Source organism: Perca flavescens, chromosome 17 (assembly GCF_004354835.1).
Source record: "Perca flavescens isolate YP-PL-M2 chromosome 17, PFLA_1.0, whole genome shotgun sequence".
Lineage (NCBI taxonomy): Eukaryota > Metazoa > Chordata > Actinopteri > Perciformes > Percidae > Perca > Perca flavescens.
The window spans coordinates 17,651,275-17,671,404 of NC_041347.1; the positions used below are offsets into that span (position 1 = coordinate 17,651,275).

At 40.4% G+C, this 20,130-nt stretch overlaps 2 protein-coding genes across 3 annotated transcripts in view; one reads left to right on the top strand and one right to left on the bottom strand.

Annotated features, from left to right (window-relative positions):
- Window positions 1–18,207, bottom strand: part of got1 (glutamic-oxaloacetic transaminase 1, soluble) — a 32,741-nt gene extending 14,534 nt beyond the window's left edge. The window contains exon 1 of one of the 2 annotated variants that reach the window (XM_028603057.1): window positions 17,714–18,207. The gene's annotated coding sequence lies outside the window, so the exon portion shown is untranslated. Of the gene's footprint in view, window positions 1–2,988; window positions 3,037–17,713 lie in introns of those variants that run through there. The other variant, XM_028603060.1, reaches the window with a different exon arrangement.
- On the top strand, window positions 1,539–5,779 carry nkx3.3 (NK3 homeobox 3). Its single transcript, XM_028604212.1, has 4 exons — window positions 1,539–1,562; window positions 1,657–1,723; window positions 3,364–3,609; window positions 4,364–5,779. Exons 1-4 carry the CDS (start codon window positions 1,539–1,541, stop codon window positions 4,909–4,911), a joined length of 885 nt encoding a protein of 294 aa, XP_028460013.1. The 3' UTR covers window positions 4,912–5,779.
- Window positions 18,208–20,130: the final 1,923 nt, after the last annotated feature.

A 20,130-nucleotide genomic window follows, 5' to 3' on the forward strand; every position in this document is an offset into this window, starting at 1 on the left:
AACAAGCATAACGACAAACGTGACTGCATTGTTCTGTGCTGTGTGTGTGTGTGTGTGTGTGTGTGTGTGTGTGTGTGTGCTGAACTTCAACAGGCTGCATTACAAAAACACGTTATTATACCCAATAGGGTCTTGTACGGAAGCACGTGTTATTGTATTTCAACATTCAAATGAATTTGGATGGGAAACTTAAATAAATTAATCTTGAGTTGATTCTATAAACAAATACACTGTTTCTCATCTTCTCAAATCGTTTCTCAAGCCAAGCAAGTATTTTTTTTTTTCTGCGAGAAAGCTTGTAGTAGACTTTGGCCTGAGACAAGAACCAGAAACAGAGAGAATTTAGAGGCGAGCTGATGTCCGGTCAGGATTCAGAGATGGACATTAACCAGACAGCCAGTATCCTCGGGACCCACAGAGAGAAGAAACTCAGAGCTTTAATAATAAATATGGTTGGATTTTTTTTCCTTCTCTTTTTTGATGTATACCACCGAAATATAATAAATAAAAAATATTTTAAATGCTAAAATAGGCTACTCCAAATAATAACAATAGGATTTAAGTAGCCTGCCAGTAATTGTATGATTAGATGATATCATAATCAACATAATCAAAATAATTACCCAGTTTCCATTACACTGAAGGGCACGCACGCCGTTAATTGGAGATGGACTTAAGAAAACACCTTCACCTCCTAGGCATGGTCGATACGCAGACACTATTAATGGAGATGAATGGCAACGTAAACAGAGTGTTTGTCTCCTCTGATAGCCTCACTGGCCACTTCCCCTGGCTACTGCACTGCCGGTAGGACATACCTGGAGTCGGCTCTAAGTGCTGCAGAGTCACTAGTGTAAATAGAGCTGGCGACAGGACGGCGATGCCTGAGGACGCGGCCTGGCCACGGCTGCTCTGACAGGCGCTGCGATCGCTATCTTGCGCTTCCAAAGATAGCAGCTCGGATCATCGCCGCGCTAGGCGTGGAGTTTCCCAAAACAAAGTCTCCAATGGCAACCACTCAGGGAGCTCACAAAGGAACAAGGGCCCAAATATAGAGAAGGAAAAGTGCGTGGAGAAGCTGCAGTAAAGGCGCTCCCATTAGGTGGACCTTTCAAGTGTCCAAACGCCAACATGGCATCAGATGAACATTTTTCTAGACTATAGCCATTATCTTAAATTTACCTTAGATAGATTAGAATTAAAAATGCCATTTTAATCAGGCTTCTAGGTAAAATGAATTTTGAATGGTCTAAGGATAGAGGGTGTGCATGTGGTACAGATTGTAAAAACCTCTGAGACAAACGTGGTTTATAAATAAAATTGGCTTGAGTTGATGCATCACAAGACCCATTTTTAAACATTGCTTTTCTCATGTGCCAACGGAAAGGTCATTATTTTTTTCAGCACATATTTTTTTAGTAGGCCTAATTGCTGTAGATATTTAGTGGATGCACGACAAAATATGTCTTAAACTTTGGTTAAAAATATGATGCATTTGGACGCGTGTTGCTGATTTAAAATGTAGTTGTGGTGATGACATGTCGTGGTTTGAACACATGAAAGTGTGCCAGTACTTCCATGTTTCCCATCCGGACATGTTGTGACACCCTGGAGCTGATTTGGCTCTGTGGCAAACAGAGAGATTTCTCTGTTTAGTCAGAGGAAGTAAACATCACGGAGGAGGCAGATCACTGCATCTGTCATCGCGTCTTCTCATTGAAGGGTAGGCCTCTGTGTGTGTGTGTGTGTGTGTGTGTGTGTGAGAGTATGTGTGTGTTTGTGAGTGTGTGTGTGTGTGTGTGTGTGAGTGTGTGTGAGAGAGAGCGTGTGTGTGTGTGTGTATGTGTGTGTCAGAGAGAGAGAGAGAGAGAGAGAGAGAGAGATGTAATATAATGGATGCTGATGTTGTTTACCATGGTCGTCGTTGGTTATATTGTGTCAACTTTTCCTACCCTATGTAGGTTACTTTGATGCTGCTATCCATGCACCTTGTACTGGTATTTATTTGTCCTCGTACTGTTACGGTTGTGTTCCAGTTGGACTGTGTAGAACTTGTATGTATTTATGTGTTTATACTTGCTGCACACCTAATCGCCCTTCGGGGACACAGATAAAGTTGAGAGAGAGAGAGAGAGAGAGAGAGAGAGAGAGAGAGAGAGAGAGAGAGAGAGAGAGAGAGGGGGGGTACGAGTTGCTATTTTCTTTTCTTTTTCACTTTGGGAACGATGCATCATGACCACACAGCGGCGCCACTCACCTGTTTGAGCAACAAGGCTGGAAGTCTTCTCTTTACACTTTAAGAGACTATGGCCAATCTCAGTTATTCAGTGACATTTCATTAAGGGGTTTTGTTAACATAGTATCCAAAAGCTCAGGCTATAGCCTACATTTAAACATACACAACTGTAAGATCCAAAATTAAAAATGATCATATATGTCTGCAATTTTATGCACAAAAGAGAACAAAACTGCTAACATTCACTAGCATGAAGAATTGCATCTTAAATTATGTTAAGATTAAAGAATGGACTGGAGCCATTTTAAATTAGAAGGGTCCTGTCCTAGTACTGTAGAATTAAGTGAAAGCTTAAATCAAAAGTTGTATAATTACAGTTGTAGGCCTACTTCATATGTAAGGGCGGGTTGCAGTATTGTGGAAGAATTTAAAACCACATTGTCACATGTGAAAGCCTGCACTGAGCAGCGTTTTACGCACGCTTAGCGAACTTTACGCATCCGATTTTCTTATTCCAGTTTAATACTCGCTAAACACACAGTGGCTGAAACGGATCCACTTAGCAAGAATACTTCACAACATCCACTCGGAGTCTAACTCATGTCCAAAATTCACTGAAATAAACCGTATTGAAATTCCCAACATTATTGATTGCTCTCCTCATCTCAGGCTCTGAATAATTATGGACCTGTTAAGCTTTTTTAAATAATTAACTGCGTTCGTAATGTAAGCTAATAAAAATCACAACATACCAAAAATACCTCGTCTGAAAAATCAGTGTCCGTCGTCCTCGATAGAGCGCGGAGACCAGCATGAAGCTGGGCGGTGCGGAGGAGGGACCAGGCAGAAAAACCAGCCTATCAAAAGGTTAACTGGAGTTGCTGCTGCTGCTGAGAATATTGTAAAAGACTTGACAGCTCCTGGTGTAGGCTGTTCATTAGCAGACCGGACTTAGTTAACCACAATTAAATTAAAGCAATTCCAGAGAGTGGAGAACAGATCAAACCAGTAAGGAATTATGCTTTCGAGTGGCTGATGCCTGTAAATAAATCGCATGCGAGCGTGAGGACATACCCGTGCTATTATTTTAATCATGACATTACGTTTTTCGTCCTTCACCATCAAAGACATCCTCACCGGACGTGATGTCCGGGGGAAGCCCTGTACTAGGAGTACAGAGGAGCTCTACGCACCAAAGCGCAACATCTGCACCGGGCATGCTACGAGAGTCCCCGATCTGTCCCACCAAGACGTGGATGAGAACCGCATCCACCGGGAGAGACTTCCTGCTGATCTAAGGCGGTCTGTTGGAAATGTCCGATCTGATACCTACAACGAGGAGGCCACAGGAGAGGAGACTGAGCTCAGAGAAGGTGAGCAGTTTTATTCTATTCGACAGCTAAGACTCTGTGGTTTTAAACTATAACAAAATATGACAATCAATTGACAACTTGGCGTGTTCCCGGCATTTAGATCATATTTGCGCATCTTGAAATAAGACAGATAAAGAAAAGACAATTTAAGGGGAAAGAATACAGTCTTGCTTTGGAAACAGGGCGAATTAGTCTCACCTCAATGGCATGTTCGTGTCATCTTTTCGAGATGCAATATGGGTTTGATTCACAACAGTCCACGTATGGGATATTTGAAGCAGTATTTACAGCGATTAGCCTACATTTATTATTTTCCCTGTTTAAAAGAGCTAAAAGATCTCTAAAACGCCATATTGGGCTCTTAGGGATCTGTATCACTAAGATAGAGGGCCAGCAATACCATATAAGTGGCTTATAGTTTTTTAGGAAAATGCCATTTAATAGATTTATAATCTTTTTTTCGTTTTTGCCCAGTCAAACTTGGTTGTCTGGGAAAGGCAGCAGGCTAGTGGGACACTACTGGAAAGGTTGTGCTGAATAATTTGAGAGTTTTGTTCGTATTTATTCCATTATATCCCCAGACTTTCTGGCTCTAAGTGCTCTGTGTGAAAGGGTTAAAGGAGAGGAAAACCTCTTATTGGCCAACATCAGCACCTTGTTGAAGTAATTAACCTCTCAGCCAGCAGCTCTAGCGTTACGAGTTTGACAGAGAAAACACACTTAATGTCATCACACGTTTCTATTGTCTTTGCAGACCAGCAGCCACACGGCGTGGAGCGGGATAAACGGCAGAAAGAGGAGGAGGAGGCAGAGGAGGAGGGATGTCACCACGGCGGGGAGACGGTCAGCTGGTCGTCCGATAAGCAGCAGTGCAGGCCGGGTACGAAGAAGCGCTCCAGGGCGGCCTTCTCTCACACACAGGTCTACGAGCTTGAGCGCCGTTTCAACACGCAGCGGTATCTGTCAGGCCCTGAACGGGCCGATCTGGCAGAAACTCTAAAACTCACAGAGACCCAGGTGAAAATCTGGTTCCAGAACCGGAGATATAAAACCAAACGGCGCCAGATGGCGGCCGAGCTAGCGGCGTGCAGCTCACCAAAGAAAGTAGCGGTACAAGTGCTGGTGAGGGACAATCAAAAGCAGTACCATCAAGCGAATGGAGTACACATCCCGATGACTGTGCCCCTGTACCACCAGGCCTACCAGTACCACCCCTACCTGCACTACTACTGCCAGCCCTGGAGCATGGACAGCACGTCCTGTGGAGGGATGCTCGGAGGCCCTCTCTCAATACATGAATGAATACATGACTGGGACAAGTGTCTCTCTCAACTCAAGGTGTTGGCAGCTTTTTGTACAGTCAATGGATCACCCTCTCCTGTCAAACGGACTGAGATTGTACAGGTTCTTTTGCTTGCCGTTTGTTTTCTATTAGGCTTCCTTCTTGTCTTATAACTAGAAGCCATTTTAGCTATAGGCTCTCACAATGACTAAACATGGAGATATTCTTTAAGTTGTTAAAATCAAGTGTTAGCCTGCAGTGAAGATTAGTGAGGGCATGCATCACAAAGCTATAGACTGTCAATTAGGCTAATTAGAATATTACTGCGTGAAGACTTTCTTTTTTTAAATTTAAGATGAAGTGTGTGTATGGTTATTATTTTGTAATGATTTACAAAAATAATAATAATGTAAAGGCCACATACGACTTGTTTAAACTTTCTTCCTGATCTAGTGGGTAGTTTTGTCAGAATCCTGTTTTCTATCTCCTCTTCTATTTCCTTTCACATCTTTTTTAAGACTAAATTGCTAAGGGGCTGTACACAAATTCTGAAGGGGGTCAGAAAAGCGGTGAGTTATGTTTTATTTTTCTTACTGAGGGGAGGGTGGGCTGACATTTTTTTTTGACATTTCAGCATTCCCATGCAGGGTTGATTAAAAAAAGGTGGTCAATTATTGTTATAGTTTGATTACACCTTCTTAAATGATTTATGCTTTGCATTTTATTTTACTGGTGGAATGAGTTTTACTATCACAGTACCACCAGATTTTGAGATATAGAAGGAGGATATTGTAGTTTTTTTCTAAATCAAGGGCAAGTTAACAATGAAATATTAACAATGCTGGAAAATGTGTTTTAATAAAAAAACAACTTAAATTTAAGATTGAATACCCCTCCACACCCCAGTCATTTTCATACAAACCCTGAATATCTCAATACTGAGAAAAAAAGGTTAAAAGTGGCATAGTGGGTAATCTCAACGATAGCCTACAATTAACCATACATAATAAACATTTATGCTTTTAAATGGTTCAATTTATAAAAAAAATACTTGAAATCACTCAAGTGAGTCTGATGTAGCTGCAATTTAAACCAATTCCAAATTATTAACTTATTAATTATATGCTTTTTTCCTCCTTGATGACTACCAGCAACAGTCCATAAGTGACCAGACAGAGCAGAAAGGAATCCTGAATTTATACAAACCCAACGAGAGAAAGTAGCTTATCGCGGCGTGCGAGAAGCATGGCCAAGACTCTGACATTTTTAGTAGGTATTTATTGTATTTATGGGACATCTTTATTGATCATGAAACTCAACATAACACCTGCGAGAACACATTTTTTATATAAGGTTTGTAGACCTTTAGTAACCATTTGGAGCGCGTGTCAGCATGAAAATATAACAAAACGTTCCCCAAAACAATGCGGCCAACAGCTAAGTTAGTTTACTGATTTTAATATTACACAAAACTGCCAAATTTCACTAACTCAACCAGATCATTTTTTGAAGGTGAATATTTACGGTTCCATTTAAAAAAAGTGGGTTTTGTATGTGTGTTTAGATTCCTGCGTAGGCCTACTCTCGACCGTGTGCTGCATGAGTCAGAGAGGGTCAATAGACCGTGAAGATGTTGCACCATCTAGCCGGGCTCGGAACACAGCACACATTAATCATGTCTTAAAAGACTACACAGTCATCACAGAGATATGTACACAATGGCCACAATTGACAGGAAAATAAAAAATGTGATTCCAAAATGAGCTGACTAGTGCTGTGGCTTAGTACTTAACTGCTGGTACTTACTGCCAAACTTGTGTGGCATTAATGGAGCCTGCAGGCTGCTGGGAAGGGCAAAACGCACAATCTGCTGATGTACTTCAGATAAATAGATAGAAGTTTTCTATGTTGCCAGAAAAAAGAAAGAAAAAGAAGACATGTTTGTGATCCCTTTGACACTACAAGGTACATTGTGTGCTTATGTATATATGTATATATGTATATATTTGCCAACGGCAAGGTTGGCTCATGTCTATATAAGCCTATGACAAATATTATTATTACAATATTACAACACTAAAGACATCAAAGAACTGGGATGTAAAATAGGTACTTCAACTTCCCTTTTCCAACGAAAAGCTGCTATGGCACAGAGGCTCACCTTGTGCCATACGCTGGCACCAGCCCAGACCTCATTTATCTCAATCATCATATCAAAACACCACTTCAAGCTATCCTAAGTGGTTGACACAACAGGTTTCTGGGAAGGAGGAATAATACACACAGCACTCCTTTTGACTGTCCGACGGTTAATCACCAGGGCACCATTGAGTCTAATTATTTTCATTTACACAGGGTGTATTGGTTATTCAAGACGACTAAGACTATGCAAAAGAAAAGGTCAGGTATTGCAGCGTGGCTCCGAGGTATGCCACTTTCTATGTGCTCTGATTAGTCGCATTGTGCTGGTGAATAGTTGCTTTAGTCATTGCCTGCAACCGTGACTGACTAGATAAGATTTTCTTTTTCTTTCCTGCACCCCGTGATGTCACACTGATGTACATTTCCATAAGAAAAAGTAAGGCACAGGAAAAAGGCACAACCTCAGAGATGATTTTGATGACTCTGGGCCTCATTCATAATAATCTTTACTTTAAGGATATTTCTAAATTTCTTACAACTTTTTTCTGTGTGTTTTAGCTATTCTTTATTTGAGCAGTTATGATAAAATTATACTCACTCACCCAGTTAATAGCTGATTAATAATCTAATTTAATGGGACAAGAGACACAAGAGGTTAGAAATCAAGCCAGCATTTTAGTCATATCATCTAAATATTTTAAAAGGGTAAAACTAAATGTGAGCAGACCTGGAAAAAAATTATATATATATATATATATATATATATATATATATATATATATATATATATATATATATATATATATATATATATTAGGGCTGTCAATCGATTAAAAAAAATTAACTAAGTAATTGCACAATTTGCTGTAATTAATCGCAATTAATCGCTTTTTTAAATTGAGACTGAAGCTTATAATAATGGATCTTTAAATGCTAAATCATTTAACTTTGCAAATATGAAGAAAAAAACAAACAAGGAAAGGTTCTGCTAAGTTCAGAATGTTTAATATCTTTCAGAACAACAGCAGCAACAATTTGGCTTATTTAGTCCTGCTGAAGGCGGCTGGAAACGGCTAGAAACTGTCTGACTTGAGAGCAGATTTTTGTCACCGTCCCCGGCTGCTGTCGCCTGCTCTCGTCTACTTTACAGGCGAGGCGCAGTTCATCTCCAACGAGCCTATGTTCAGTCGGCGGCAGGGCAGTCGGGACTCACCCGGAAATGGCGAGCGGATTGAGGTGACGTGACTAGTCTCTCAAAATCTGACCAAAATCTTCTAAACTGAGCTTTGTTGAGCTGAAATGAAGATTCAGCAACTGCACGGCCTATTTCTCGCTTAAAATGTTTTCAGAAACATGTTTCAGTGAACTATCTTAGTACAATATGAGATCGTATTCTGAACGGCCGCCATGACAGTCTGGCTCTCAATATCCGGAGAAAACAAACCCATGTGACGCGTTCGTCCAATCAGCTGCCGGTTTTCATTACTTGGGCAACAATACAGAGTAGCGCCGCCTGCTGTTATGGAGACGTATTACGTTTCTCAGCCGCCACATGAAGTAAACAAACACAGCTGCGTTAATTTTTTTTAACGAGTTAAATATTAAAAAATTAACGCAAAAAATTAATGCGTTAATTTTGACAGCCCTAATATATATATATATATATATATATATATATATATATATATATATATATATATATTCCCTTGGCAAGTGTGGTTGTTCAAAGTTTAACCAGGATGTTCACAACAGACAGTTTGAGTAATAACTGTACCTTTTGCCTTTGTTATCTCTTCAAATACATGTGGTCAGCCTTGGGATTTGTTTAAAACCTGTATAACTGTCTTCTATTTCTTCCCCCATCACACATCTTTGCTATATTCTCAGATCTCAGCAAGTGTGTGTTGTTGCAGGCAGTAGTCCACTGAGCCTTCCAGCATTACTGCATGCATGTACAGTTTAAATATGTAAGGCTCAAGTATGTAAACACTTTGAGTCGTGCTTTATTAGTGTGCTTCCTCATGAGCATAGAGAGAGAGAGAGAGAATGAAAGGAGTAGGGCTGCATGGTATGAGGAAAACGTTGATATCGCGATGAAAAAACTATGTACTGTGCAGCCCTGGCAAGCAGCCACACAGTAGTGCACTAGAACAAGTTTGTCTGCTTTTTCGCACAATCCTCAACACTGGCTTCCACAGTTTAACAAAGCATTGAAGGGCAGATTTAATTAGGACTTGTTAATGCCAGTGGAAACAGGTCATTTCCTGTTGTCTTTTTGTTGCAGGTTTCTCAGCTCCGCTGGGACGAATGCATTGAGGGTTGGGCCATGTTAAAGTGTGCAACGCAGGAATTACAGTCCTCACCTAATCCATGCTTGGCTTGCTTTTAAGATCTAGATCTATTGATGGTGAATTCTCCCAGGGCTCCTTAGCAGCAATTACACATGCATTTCCGATGCACCTATTGTAACAGGAATTCATTTCTGAAGGGCCTTGTTGATTTAAACAATATCATCTTCACATTAACTGTTGCTGGCACCGAGACTGTGACGGGTAATATGAACGGCTTTAGAGCTCACACGAAACTGGGAGAGGCTTCCCTCTTTTGATTCAGATCCTGCCAGTTGTTGATTGAACTGTCAGAAACAATTTTGACCAACGCTAAATATTTTGCTTTGGGAAAAAGATGGAGCAGTAGTGTGTGTTTTGCTTCTCCTAATGCGTTAGCCCTCGGCAGACACAGGGGCAGGAATCAGGAAGGAGAGGGGTCATGGTTAATTCCTCTGTTTAAAGACAGATCTGCTCCCCTTTGGCCTGGTCACACACACACACACACACACACACACACACACACACACACACACACACACACACACAGACACACAGACACACAGACACACAGACACACAGACACACACACCAAATAATCCCACCCAGAGGACTCTTCAGGCTTGTTCCAGAAACTATTAGCAGATAGCATCAGTGCATGTAGGAATGTAAACATTTACAGTAAAGCTATAAGACATCAACTCCCCCTGGGGAAGACACATCCATCACGCCAACCACATCAGCACTCACAAGCCCCCTGATTTTAAAAGGAATTAGATAACACACCTTTGCGCACAATTTGAACCAATTCTGTATCAGCGTACATTGTTCTATTTGTGAAGTTGGTGACTTTAGTGCAGAAGTGTACAAAGTTACTATTGATTTCTTAAACATGTTTAGTAAAACCAAAGCGGAATTGTTTGATGAAAACTGGTTTGCATCATTTGACAAATCTTGTTTTGAGGTTTTAGGCTGAGCGGAGTAAAGAACCCAGCAGTTGTTGTAGCCCAGTGGCCATAGTATAGTGCCTGTAAAGAAATGCAGTGATCCCAACTCTGTGTTTGTCAGAGCAGCAGGAGGAGGAGGGGGGGATTAGAAAGAATAGAAATATGAGCCCACCCAGAACTTTAAAAAACAGGCGCATCTGAAGGAAGCAGCACAGGTCTAGTCCACATGGCGTGGGTGTTTATGTGTGTGTGTGTGTGTGTGTGTGTGTGTGTGTGTGTGTGTGTGTGTGTGTGTGTGTGTGTGTGTGTGTGTGTGTGTGTGTGTGTGTGTGTGTGTGTGTGTGTGTGTGTGTCCATTAGGAGCAGATACAGAATATTGAGGGCTGAGAGTCTGAGTGGAGGCATATTAAGAAACAGCCCAAAGTTAAAGCTCACGAGGGAGTGGAAAGACACTATACTACCAAACATCCCCATGCTACTATTGCTACAACATATTATGAATATTGAATTTAAACTATAAAAAAAAAAGAAATATGTCCATACAAGAAACATAAATGAAGTGTAATGTGTCTGTATATGCATCAGCAGAAACAGTGTGTCTATCATTGGTTGAGGGTGAGTCTGTGTTGAGTTCCTCTGTCCATAGATGGACAGGAAGTCTTCCAAGCTGCCACTTTACCTTCCTCTGACTCCTCTCCGCTCTCATGTCTCCCACACACATGCTCAGACAGACGCACACTCCTCCAAAGCCGGCTGGAGGAATCCAAATGTTTTAATTAGCGGTGATAAGCAGAGACAAGGAGAGCATTGAGCAGCTCTGACACACAGAGAGACTGACTCCTATCAGTGGGCTGATAAAGACACTACTCAGGCCCACTTACGGCCTCTCAAGCTTCCTCCTCCCTCTCCTCTCCCTGGTCTCTCTCCACACGTCCAAAGAGGGGGACTCTCATTCCTGCTGTGTGAAACAGAGAGTATCCAAGGTCTCCTAAACCTTTGTTAGGCAAGCTTGTTGAACGCCAATTTAAGCTACCCTCCACTCACCTGCTTGCAGTTTAAATTAAACATTGCCTTTTTGTTTCTTCTTTTGCATCTGTATAGTAGTTTTACTCATCTGTGCCATGGTTTTACTCTTTCAGGCCCTGGGTTCTACTCTTTAGACCACATCATTAACCAAACAGCAAGAGGAGAATATATTTCAATATGCTACAGGGTTAGGACGGAAACTCCGAGCAACAAATATGTCCTAACCTTGAACCAATGCTCTATCTCCGGAGGTCTACACACACACACACACACACACACACACACACACACACACACACACACACACACACACACACACACACACACACACACACACACCTGTTACACACTGAGGGATACAATGTCAATTGGACAGATCCTCCCCTGAAGCTGCCAGAGAAGATTTCTGGACATGTGTTGATAACACATTTACAATCTTCACCTGGATTGTCAGTGACTTTGCAGAGCAAAAATAAAATGGATTATAATTATATTAAGTAAAAACTTTACCTTAAATAAAAAAGAATGGCTATAGTATAGATCAATGCTGATAATGCCTGTCACTCAAGTTATTTCAGATAAATGTGTAATAAACACTTTTGAATTGGTGTGAATGCTTTCGGCAAATAGATTAATGGCTCGTGGTTTTCACCAGACCAGTTTGTGCTGACTGGAGCTTGAAGGCATAGCAGTTAAGCTTATTTGACAGGAAGGGAAGACAGCTTTCTTTTCAAGATCAAGTTCAAAGGGCAGGAGGCCTGTTTCTTCCTCAGTGTCCCTGACTGCACCTGTGTTGCTTTGGCACGCGCACACACACACACACACACACACACACACACACACACACACACACACACACACACAATTGACAGACAACTTTAGTTTTGGTCCTAGGCCGTGTGTGTGATCTGCGAGTGTGTCTTTGCACTGGCACACATGCTGGGTGTGCACTGAGAGTGTGTGTGTGTGTGTGTGTGTGTGTGTGTGTGTGTGTGTGTGTTAAGTTGCGGTTGCAGCTCTCTGAAGTGCTTGTAAGAAGATTTTATGACCTCCGTTACCTTTTAAAAGGAATTTGTCACAACATTTGAGACAGAGGGAAGGGCAGAGGAGAGAAAGTGTTGGACACCTGCAGTCATCTGTAACAATGCTACAGTTCATCAGACCCTGCCAGGGCTTCACTCCCAAAAAGCCCAAGGGAGAATAAGTGTGTGCATTTGTGTGCATATGCGTATGTGCCTTTTGCTTTGATCATGAAAGTAGCGTGGCAGAAGACTGGGGATGCCTCCTTAGGCAACAAAGGCAAATTTTCCCTCTTCACACACAGTCAAAATTTTGCACAAAGCTTTTCTAGATCTTTTTAGGTAGTATTAATTTTATGTTTTTATTCATCGTCATACTTTGGCTTTGTCTGCTCCAATTAAAATATCACTTTCCCTGCCGTATGAGCCTTATCCCCCCTCTCTCCACTTCTCCATATTCTGGCCCATTAGCAATGGCATTTTACTATAAACACTATACAATGAGCTTTCTATTCAATGCTAGTCTTGCATGTTATTCTTTTATTGCACGAGAAGTGAGAAGGATCCTGTTTCAAACTCACACTCTTGCCATAGCCACACAAAACATCTTCATGTTGTCCTGCGTCCTCTGCAGGCTTCACATCACATATAAATGCTCATAATCAAAACAGCTGTTTCTTTCTCTTCTGTTGCAGCTTTTTCCCACAGAGGAATTGCTGTGTGCGCATACTATGTATTTTAGCGTGTGTGTGTCTGTGTGTGTGTGTGTGTGTGTGTGTGTGTGTGTGTGTGTGTGTGTGTGTGTGTGTGTGTTCATCATCTTGTATCCTCGGTGGTGGTGGGAAGAATTTTTCCTCCCCAACTTGTTCTCTTAAGTGATGACAGGAGCCGTATCTCCCCCGCATCCTAATTCTTCACAGCACGGCACTATGGGAGACATTCAAGCCACAACTGGTACAGTCGTCTTTTTTGTTATTTTGTAGATTGCCCCTTATCCAGAATTCACATTTTGCTGTGCTTCATAATTCAGTCTGATGTCTGATGAATAAACAGATCATGAAATCTAGCCAGGAACCAAAATCTTTGAATTTGATTGCAGTATGATCAGACCTCTTTAAGAAAATCTACTAAGTGGGCATGCACAGACAGTGAGGGCAACATTGGAGTACTGAGCAAAGGACCCGGTTGCACCAGATTGTCGTAAATTCTGTTTGTAAATCTGCACTCAGCAAAGTGTAGATTTTATTGACAAAGCTAACGTTAGATTGCTAGCATATAATCTGTTTTGAGTGAAGAGAGAATGAAATATGCAGTTGACATATCTGACCTGAAACTTCAAACTTCAAAATAATGTGAAATAACAATGTGAACAGGGAGGATTTTCCATCACATTTCACAATATACCTAAAAAAAACATGATGCTAGCAACGCCAGACTAAATCACTAAATAGTCCCGGTTAGGTTAGCATCATCAGGTATTTCCGACCCATTTTAAATTGCATGTATTCTGAAAATGTATGAATGAATAAAACAAAGTAACACCTACTTTTACAAAAGACTGGCAGTTATGTTTAGTATATTACTTGGCCTTCTAAAACTTTATTATTTATTATTTGTAGCAGTTTGAGAAACTTCCTGTTTACATAATGTATTGGTTTTCTTGACAGCCGTAGAGATGTTTCCTAGCAACCAATTAACACATAACTAAAGGCTTTACACGGACATTTCCAAAGTTTTTTTTCCAAGTGCAACTTGAGTAGTAAATCACTAGTTTAGATTAGTAGGATTAGTAGATCATCAAGGGCCCCAAAATTCCCAAGTCAACTGCAATTAGTTTGTCGTAATATGATTTTGACAATTTGTTCAGTAACATGTAGGCTTTTTTAAAATTTTTATTATAAACCAGTTTGCTGCCTCTTCTCCATGGATCTGAGACCTGGTGGGCTAGGTCCACTCGCACTGATAATGGGGGCTAAATTACAGTAGCTAACATTAACCGTTCAATTTTCCTGGTGCGAAGCCGCGATTCCAATTCACCAAGTCTTGCCTCCAACACAGCAAATAAACTACATTTACCATAATCACTAAAGGTGGCAGAGGACTAGTTACAGAGTGGGAGGGAGAGGAAGAAGCCATTGCTAACTGCTAAACTAAAGTAGCAAACAAAACTGAATAGTGTGTAAACTGTGGGATTAGCAAAAAGTCACTATAAGAAGGAGCGAGCTACGAGTGCTTGGGCAGAACAAAATAAACGGGTTTGAGCTACCGAAGCACATTAGCAACACAGAGCTTTGTCAACCGGAAATGACGCAATACTTTTACAACTGTACGTCATCACGGCAGCCGAGCAGGAGGCAAGACATCCAAGCCATGTGTAGATTAATTGATTAAAGTGGAAATGTAGTGTTGCAGAAGCTGCTTTGCAAACTTTCCACATATGCTATGTTCAATCAGGTGTTCAATCTAGTCTGCCAGACAGACTGGTGATCGCCAATCGGTGATCTCAAGTAACCACGATTGGAAGATATGAAAATAGAAGCGATCGCCCAACCCTATTAACTACTAAAAGTGCCCTAGGACAGTTCCTGCATTTTAACCTTTATCTTGAGCCTGTCTTGTGGAGAATCAGAATTCTTTATTAGCACTTAAATAAGCCAATTAAAAGTATGTGTCAAGAGTGCATATTCATAAATACATTTGTGTTTATTCAAATTATACCAAACTAAGGGGTTGTCAGGGGCCCCGAGCCCACTTTTATCCCGAAGCACCCTAGCGGGTTAATCCGGCCCTGGGTGAGGGGGGAAAGCCCACATTTCTCCGAAATACAATGAATATCAGATTGCATAAACCCAAATAGTACTTTGCTAATGGAAAAGAAATATGATGAAAATCTGAGATAATATCTCAATTCATTGTTATCTTGTTGTCCGCAGATAGTTGTACAGGATCAAATTTTACAGAATGCTAGTAAATAACAAAATCTAAAATTACACCAGACATAAATGTGTATCATGTTCTTTTATTTGCTAAATTTATGCACCAAAAAGCTTGTTTGCTTTACTCTCACTGCAACCTTTCTGCTTTAGTTTCTGGTCTCTCCTCTTCTCTTGGCTTCTCCTCCCCTCACATCTGCTGTATCTGCCCAGAGTGGGAGAGACTGCAGCAGCCAAAGACATTACAACAGCAGCTCCTTTATCCAGCAGCACCACCAAGGAGCGTGAGATCACAACCTGTATGTGTCTGTGTGTATCCCAGTGAGTTAGACGAAGAGCCTGTAATCACACCTCATCCATTAGCTGTTGGCAAGGATGGAATAAAGTGGACATTATGGCATAATCCTGTATCACTCTGTAATTCATGCTGAGTGGTTCAGTCGTGATTTGGTTTAATATATGGAGAGGGATCAGACAAGAGACGCAACAAAAAAGACATAAATATGGAGAGCGTAAGAGAAGGCGAGCAACTCAGGGAGAGTTGTTGTAGAGGACCTGAGTCCTACAGACATTCACATTCCTAAGTACCCTTAGAGTGTGTGTTTGTGACCATGTATGTGTGTGTGTGTGTGTGTGTGTGTGTGTGTGTGTGAAATACACCCTTCCACAGGTGCTTGCTGTAAGGGGCTTTGACCGGAGGCTTGAGTTTCCAAAACATGGGCTTACACCAATACACAAGGGAGTGTATGCATGCGTTTCTGCCAGCCCTTCATCAACTTTTCCACCAAAAAAAGACAGTGTAAAGTGTGACAGTGTAAAGTGTGGCACTCTTAGAGCAATTACTCTCTTATCTTTCATGTCTTTGTATCTAATTAAAATGGCCTATTGCTTTGTTTAAAGGGTGTAACTAAAGATCACAACTCATTATCGGAATGGTAGACAATGTTATATTGGCAGAGCTATTAGGATATGTGAGGGTTGAAGTGGTTAAAATGAATCATCAAACAAGTATTTACTGTGTACAGTAGCTCTTCACAGGCAAATCTCTATCTGTTAAATTACTTTACAGAGAGGTGAGAGAAGAGAAGGAAAGAGTTTAATTATTTGTGTATGCACTACAAGCCTTGTGAATTAAAATAGTATTAAAACAAAATAGAGGAGACCTGTAATAGCAGGTAAAGCACCAGTATCACTGCCAACTTATATCAGGGCTCTGGAATTGGCACACTTACATGAGGAGCAGCCATTATTAATATAGAATGAATTACATCCTGCTACAACATGTTAAAACATCATGGGACTCACAGAACTAACAACTGCAGCAACAAACAAACAAATGTGGTGGCATCTGCAGAAACCAAAGCCAAGAGGAAGCAGTTTTGTTTAAGTGGCAGAAAGGAGCGACAGCCATACACACCAGAGGTGTGAATCTTCACTGATCTCCCGATTCGATTACGTTTATCATGTCAGCGATTCAATTTGATATCTCGATGCATCACGATGCGTCAAATACATTTTTCTATTAAAGCCATGTAGGATATTTAATTCATAGCTTTTCAAGCTTTCTGCAGTGCTCTAATACTAAATAAATTGGATACATAAAACTATACAGCACTGAGCACATGGCACTGCCTGAATGTGCAAAAAATAACCGAATATGTAAACAGAAATGTTGTTAGGCCTACATTAAATTGTAAACTAAAACTAAAAATAATCGATTATGAGCCTGCCGATTATCGATGCAGCATCGTCCATGTCCACGATTCGATGCATTGATTATTTGATTAATTTCAACACCTCTAATACACACACACACACACACACACACACACACACACACACCAAAATGTAAGAGTTGTGCCTTGACACCAAAGCGGTCTGTGAACATCAGACTAAAATAGGTCACATCATCATCATCATCATCAGGAACAGGTCAAAGTAATCAACCAAAAGTGGGTGGGTGAGGAAGAACAAGCAACCATATCTGACACCAAAAAAACTTGATATATATATATATATATATATATATATATATATATATATATATATATATATATATATATATATATATAGGCTATTTATATTACTACCATATCTATGAGCACATATTGTACTATAGTAACATGCACTTTGTAGGTGGTAATAATTAGCTCTAAGAGAAATGACAGCTGAGATATAACTTACAGATCTAAAAAACAAAGCCAAAGGAAACCAAACCACGCAGACCTAAACACACTTTTAAAAACACCATCAAGCAGTTTACAATTCCACATGTCCTTAAGCAGAATCATTTAACCACTCTAAATGCAAAGCCAGTATAGAGACAAACAACAATCTGCACCTTCAGTGACCGCATCATATTCATTATGACCCACGGCACGATGTCATTCAAGGGCCACGGCGGGCATAAAGTAGCGTTGTTTCTTACCGTGGGTGGCTTGTGGGGGAGTCGCTGCCTTCTTGATTTAAATATTTAATCCAATGAATCGGTCAGCCCGAAGTTCCAGTGACAGTAAAGTCAAGTTCTTGTTTTAATCCTGTTTGTTGTAGAAAACAGTCTCTTTACACGGCAAGATGTCATTGGAAGTTTGCCAATGACCCTAAAGAGTGGATTTATATTAAAATATATTGGGGGCAAAGTAACGTTAACGTTACATCCATAATGCAAGAGCCGTGACATTTCCCGATTTGATTTTGTGTTTCAGCCGCTCCTGCTGTTGTTTTAGTCATAGACAGTAACTAGCTTAATTTATGCTAGCTAGTAGCCAAGTCCTCGTTTATTTTGAATAGGCTAGGCTACTTCTTCCTCTTCCATCCGCGGTTTCTTTAAATATCTTGCTATGGATATTTGTTTTTTTTATTTCACTGCGAGTTCGAAATACTGGACACGCCACACAAACATTTCCTTACACACTTTTCAAAGGTTAAAGGTAAACCCCGCCCACTCTTTTAATTACTTGCTACTTTATAGCCTACTTCTACAATTTGGAAGGCAACATTTTTACTTTTTCTCCACTACATTTATTTGATAACATGAGTTTTTTTGCTGATTCAGAAAATGAATACAAAATATGAATCAATTAATAAATTATGATATAATATTTTGGATTAAGGTAAACAGCTGTAGGCCTCTTTAAAGTATTAGCTCCACCTTTACAAGCTGCAACATCAGTGATGTAAATTAGCTACACATTAATGCAATATTCATAATCCAGTATTCTGAAATGGGCCAATTACTACTTTTACTTTTGGTACTTTGAGTATACTTGAATGCCAATACTTTTGTACTTTTAGTTTTAAATGCAGGACTTTTGCTTTTAACAGAGTATTTTATACTGTGGTATTACTACTTTAAATGATCAAGTACTTCTTGCAGCACTGCATAGAAAATCCTTATGTGATTTGGTAGGCCTGTGGTCTGTGGTGGAGATTTGGAACAGACAGGCTCAGTCCCAGTCTCCCACACAGACAGACAGACAGAAAGAAAGACAGAGAAATAAAAATCCAGACATCCAGTTTCTACTGGTTGTACCTCTGTATCTGTACCACAGTATTTCTACACACATGTGCAATTTCAACCCATACCTTTTCTTCTCTTGTAAAATCAGTCTCTCATGAGTTAGATTACTGGAGACACAGTGGGCAATCTCTAGCTGGCTGAGCATTAGCACATGAAAAGAGAGAGAGAGAGAGAGAGAGAGAGAGAGAGAGAGAGAGAAATACACCATTCTAACAGCTTATGACTATGACAGGCCACACATACTGTACATGCATAAATAGTGGGAGAGAGAGAGAGCGACAGAGGCGGTTCATTAACACTCCCTGTTTGAACAGGTGTCTGCCTGACAAGCATAGGTGTGTGTGTGTGTGTGTGTGTGTGTGTGTGTGTGTGTGTGTGTGTGTGTGTGTGTGTGTGTGTGTGTGTGTCTGTCTGATTCTGTGTGTGTATATAGAGGCTGAGGTGGTGGAGCTGTCACTCCTCACCACGATTTGTCAAAACATTAAACTTGCTGCTTTGAAACAGATGTGTCCACAGATTCTAACTAAAGGATTTTGGTGTTTGTGTAGGCTGTTTCATATTTAAGATAATATGGAGAAGATAGATTTTTATTGTCCAGAAGGAAATTTGTCTTGGACACATACACAAACCGTATCTGCTGTTTAGGATATTCAACACAACATACAAACAGTACACAGACAGTACCACTCCACATGGACATACTCGTAGTTCATGCACAGACTGCCACCAGCCAACAAAATTGCACACTGCCCGTTGTACGACACATCATAACAGTCATTATACTAGTGTACATAATATGTGCAGTAAGGGTAAGCGGCCTCATCAACATAAAGTCATTATTAAAAAAAGTTTTTACCAGATAGTGCAATAATGTGAACATGTCCTATAAAAAGACCTTTTGTTTGACCTTCTGTTGATTTGAAAATAAATGTTCCATGCATAAAACAATAATCAGTTCATAGTCTGGATCGACGACAATTCATTTACCGGATAATGGCCAGTTCTTTCGGGGAATGATTGTAAAGATTTAAAAAGAATATGTTTACAGCATTTACTATCTAACTGGAACGTTTTGGCACCGATTGGTGGGGATTAGCTACAGACAAAATACACACAGCGATACACTGGTAAGAGCAAATGACCTTTAACCATGTATCCAGCTAATTGAAATAGCTCAAGTTACTGTATTGTGTGAACAATAAACTTTATTTAATATTTTAAGTGGCGTTTTCTTTTGCAGGTGCAAATGTTCCACCAAAACAAATTCTTTCCCGAGACCAATTTGCAGATATACCATTGCTGCGACCGGAGATTAGTGGCGCCCA

Coding starts and splice junctions, on each gene's coding strand:
- nkx3.3 (XM_028604212.1), top strand. CDS start 1,539: ATGTCGTGGTTTGAACACATGAAA. Junction 1,563..1,656: donor CGTGGTTTGAACACATGAAA/GTGTGCCAGTAC, acceptor TTCTCTGTTTAG/TCAGAGGAAGTAAACATCAC. Junction 3,610..4,363: donor GGAGACTGAGCTCAGAGAAG/GTGAGCAGTTTT, acceptor TTGTCTTTGCAG/ACCAGCAGCCACACGGCGTG.